Source organism: Montipora foliosa, chromosome 11 (genome assembly GCF_036669935.1).
Source record: "Montipora foliosa isolate CH-2021 chromosome 11, ASM3666993v2, whole genome shotgun sequence".
In the NCBI taxonomy this organism is placed as follows: domain Eukaryota; kingdom Metazoa; phylum Cnidaria; class Anthozoa; order Scleractinia; family Acroporidae; genus Montipora; species Montipora foliosa.
In genome coordinates, this window is record NC_090879.1 from 10,579,172 (window position 1) to 10,584,171 (window position 5,000).

General features: G+C 40.1%; 1 protein-coding gene across 1 annotated transcript in view; it reads left to right on the forward strand.

The window, feature by feature from the left end:
- Nucleotides 1-1,560: 1,560 nt before the first annotated feature.
- Nucleotides 1,561-5,000, forward strand: part of LOC137977696 (tropomyosin-2-like) — a 9,024-nt gene continuing 5,584 nt past the window's right edge. The window contains exon 1 of the mRNA XM_068825000.1: nt 1,561-2,370. Coding sequence (XP_068681101.1) covers nt 1,948-2,370 — 423 coding nt within the window. The 5' untranslated portion in view covers nt 1,561-1,947. The remainder of the gene's footprint in view (nt 2,371-5,000) is intronic.

A 5,000-nucleotide genomic window follows, 5' to 3' on the forward strand; every position in this document is an offset into this window, starting at 1 on the left:
TCTTTGAGAGTCTACAATCGCGTATTTACGCGGTATGGCCTGACAATATCATTCAAAAAGCCCAAAACACAGTGCTTTGGACTCCCGGAATTGGTAAAGAAGCATCCTCATTTAGCGTCGCAGACACACCGATTGAAAACGTATCGGTATTTACATACCTGGGGCACGATATATCTCAAACAACGAAAAATGCTAGACCGATCTTCGTGTATCGCGCGCAACCGGCAAGTTCTTCGAGCTATACAGGGTGCTCACCGACAAATCGGTGAAAATGAAAATGCGACACAAGCTTCTGGAGTCATACGTCAGATCCAGGCTAATCTACGCGACACAAGCAATACTGCCAAACTAGAATCATGCTGGTAAAATTTCATAGGGAGGATGATTCGGAGGCAACGCAGAATAAAGGAGAGCTCACCAGCCTCGTGGAGAAGAATCTCAACTTCAAAGTGGAGCTGGACTCCAAACCGTCAGATACGCATATGCATCATGGACGACAATAACTGAACTGGACGGAACATTTTTGGCCAAGAGCTGTAAGATTTGTGTTTATTTTTCTCTTCATTTTTTGCGCAACACACTTACTCGTATATACAGCATCCAACATTTACGACGTTCACCCAGTAACCACCGACGTCTTACGACATTTATCAGTAGTGTTTTCACGTGACGTCAAGGCGGCCATGTTGGTGTCCCTAAACAAAGTAACGGCAGCCATGTTGGTGTCCCAAACTAATCTTCTGGGAATTAAGCTCTATAATCATGCAAACGCTTTCTTTTGTTTCGGTGGAAAAACAAGGTTACTGATCACGTGAGTGAAAACACTGTAGTTTGAACGATTACAAAAAACAAGACAAATCGAAACAAGTTTCAGAAAACTACGAGAACGTAGGTTTGCTTGAGGGGATTGCCATATCTGCTTATTACCTTTGGTCCAAAGAATTATAAATATTAAGAAAATGCTGCTTGTTCTCATATTTTGGAGTCTTTTCTCCCTTTTAATGAGAATTTATGCGAGTGCTTAGAGGTTGCGCTTCGTTGCTTCCAGGGAATATTGAGAAGCCAAGTTTAATTCAACCACGTCACGGAAATGTCGTTTCCTGAGCGTCATCTTCGGTGAGTTCAGACAGAGTTAATAGTAACTCTGGTTCAGATAACATGAGAATGCAAGTTTACAGGGCCAGGATTATTAAAAGTTAAATAATAAAGTAAAATGCTTTAAAATATTAAACATATATTTTCAGACATTTTACCAACAAAGAAAGAAATATAAAAAGACATGCTCCACTGCCTCATGGTCATAATCATAAATATGCACAACTCAAGTATCGAATTTCGTCAAGAAAAGTTTCTAATACTAAGCTCTTTAAAAATACATTTACCATTGCTTACTGTGTCCTTTGAATAATTTTGAAACTATCTTGAGTATCGAGTTAAAGGAAATATAAGCGATCTCTTTTAAAACAGTTATGTTTATTCTTACGATGTGTTTAACACACAAAAGAAGTCATTAACTTTATTTCTAGAGATAAATGCCAAGTGAGGCTGATCAAAATTATTAGTTATATAAAAACTCTTCCAGTCATACATGGGAGAAAGTGAAGAAACTTGGAGGAACTCTTATTTCTCCCAAGCGCAGTCAAAAGAATTGTATGATGGACAGTAAAGAGAATTACTGTTGAGGACAAGTATTCATATGGACGATATTAGATGCGCATTTAACCAATAGCTTTAGGAAACACGTCTGGAGGTTTTCTTGACATTGCATGCAAATAAATGGAGAGCAGTCACGTTTATAAAAATTTGCAATATCAGTTCACTCGACTTTGAATACGCAACATTCTTGGAGGTGAGTTTTAAGAGCGACGTCAGTGTTTTTTTTCTCTGTTGGTTCAACGCTTCTTTAACGTTCAGATATCCAATTTGCGAGCTACTTGAAACAAAAAAATGTCCAACGAAGTAAAAAGCAAGTTGCGTAAACGACTGCAAGACTTGAAAGACAAGACCGACGACGCAGAAGACAGGACACAAGCCGCAAAGGCAAAGCTCAAAGAAGTCGAGGATAATAGTTACAAGATTGAGTCAGATCGAAAATCTAAACTAAGTAAAATTGCTATGGCGAAAAAGCAACTGGAAGAGAAAAACAACCAGCTTAATAAGGTGGAAACGCGGCTTCAAGAGCTACATGAAAAAAGCAATCGAGAGAATGAACTCGTTAAAACCCTAGAGGTGATGGAGATCGATGGAGATGAAAAATTAAGCGACCTGGAGAAAAAAGCGAAGTCGGTGAATGACATGATTGAAGACAAAGAATTGCAGAATAGAGAGATGTCTTCGAAACTGGTAAAATTAGAGAAAGACCTTGAAAAGGTAAGGTGATTTTTAATTGAGTCGTATTAGATTTGCGTCGACACTTATTTTAATTTACAGAATATTTAGGGTGGGCCTCTCCTAAGGTTGGAAGTACAGAGCAACCTTTTAAAATGCGATAACACTTCTCTGTCTTATATTCCATCGTTGAGATTGTAGTATTATCATATAGGAATGAAAGTCATTTTCTCTAAAAGCTAGAGAGTGATTCTGATTGCTTTCAGTCATTCACATGCACTTTCGTAACATCCAATCGAGACGGTTAAATGGAACTACCTTGCTTTTGACTTGGTTTTACCTACGGGTAGAAATTTATTGAGATTGCTTGACCTGTGAATCGGTTGCTTAATTTGGGATTTCAAACAACAGGGAATGTTGAAAAAACAAACGACTTAAACAGCTTGATCTAGACTTTATTTTCAACAAAAAGCTTCTTTTTAAAAGAACAAAAAAAACGGGGTCTGTTTAGAGAGGTTGTAAGCTATGCTGTGACATTAAAACCTCCATAACAACACTCCAATTATGCAGCGGAGAGATTGACCGGATCGAAACACTTTTGGTAGAAGGAAAGTAACTGACAACAATTATTCCATGAGCGCTCGGTGGATAAGAGGTAAAATAGCCAGAGCGAATTGGCTCTCAACCCAACGCGGATGAAATTGTTATTATTTCGTTAAATATCAATGTATTGGATTCTTGAAAATTTGCCCGCCGGCCACAAATTTCTCAGCTTGTTGATTATGCGCTTTTTAAACCGTTAAAAAAGCAATATCGGAGGATAAGAATTTGTAAGATATATTCAGGATGGGCGAGACCAATTTAAATTATATAGTGATTTCCGCTGGTGTAAACGACAATAGCTGTTATTACAGCCCACGTTTCAGAGCGAGCGGAAGTCTCGATCAGATATACAGTAGAGTAAAGCCCCGGCTACACGTTCAAACATTGTAAAAAGAACATTTGTTGGATCAACGATGTTAGAACGTGTAGCATGCATGTTTGATGACGTTTCAACATTTTTTTGTTGGAAGAATGTTTTGATTTCGATCAAACACATTTCTCCAAGATACAACAACTCAGTTGAAGCGTGTAGCCGCCCTTTCAACAATAGGGCTGTTTATGCTTACTCTGGCCGCGGCTTACATAAGATCCGCGAACACCCCGTATAAATGGTACAAAATCTACGTTCACGGCTTTCTCAAGCCGCGGCTTATCCTGGCCTGGGAGTTTTTACTCGTATAAATAGTCCCTTTCTCGTATAATGTGCGCCGCGGCCAGAGTAAGCCGCGGCTTATTTTTTCTCATATAAACGGCCCTAATGTTGTATTGCAAAGACCAATCAGAGTTAAGAGCCCAGTCTCCAAAACACGAACAAAACAAACGGCATCATTAGCTTGCGTGACCAAAGTGACGTGTTTCCAACGGTTTTGTATGCGTATCCAACATTGTATTAAGAAGCGTTCTTATAACAATGTTGCGACGTGTTCTCCTAACAATGCTACAACGTGCAAACCGGGGCTTAAGAGATTTAGCTCGCGAAATGTGAAAAAAATAACGAGTTCCTATCCAGAATTTAGGTTTTTCTAAGAAGAAGAGAAACTAGGGCTGTCCTCCATAGATTCGCACATTTGGGGTTGCGGTTAACACATCCATATGCTATGCAGTGCCTTACCATAATTTCCACGATAAAATTAGGCCGGAGAAACCTCAAATTACTCGAAAAAAGCGAAGGAAAACAGTCAAGAAACAAGATATCAGAGAATACCTGGTTCTAGTCATTGCTGTCTAAGGCCTTCCGAAAGATTGCTTTGTCCCGAAAGCCTCGTTTTCGCGCCCCCTGAACTAACACCGCTAAGACGTGGGCTCAGCTGTAATAATAGCTACTGCGAATGAAATCTTTTAAGGTTCCTGTTCGTGTAAATGATTGTTGCCATCCATTCATCACATTCACAATAGAGTATTAAAGGCCTCATTTGATTTCTCTGCCGTTCTCGTTTTAATCATCCTTCATTGGAAGTTTATCCGCTTATTTTCCGAAAACAGTGAATGGAAAAACAACCTCGTTTCCAGGATCTCTTTGTCGATGAGGACAGTGGAGACCCTGGGAACGAGGTTGAATGGAAAAAGGGGCAAGTGCGGCTCTTAGTGAATACGTTAACCTAGAAAGTCTCTTATGGACACTAGAGTGAATTTCATTGCCAAACAGTTATCAACAGACCACTTATGTCCAGAACTAAGTGTTAGAGGCAGTGTGGCCCAGTGGTTAGGGCGCTTGCCTTGAGATCCGGAGATCCCGGGTTCAAGACCCGCTCTGATCACTCGTTGAATTTGATCCTGGTAGTCCCTGGTTCAACTTCCCAGCCGCACTTGTAAATAGCCAACTGGTTTGCCTCCAGCCAGTTGGGATTCTTAACAGTTGTTGTTGTTCTGTTCTGTCGTTTCGTTGTGTTTCATTGGCCCTGAAAAGCCCCTATGGAGAGCGGTCAATTAAGTATGTATTGTATTATTGTATTGTAAGTACATGAAATTAGTTGCTCGACCGGTTGGCTCAATTGGTTGAGTATCGGACAACAGTGCGGGAAGTCGCGGGTTCAACTCTGGCCAGGCCAACACTCAGGGTCTTAAAATAA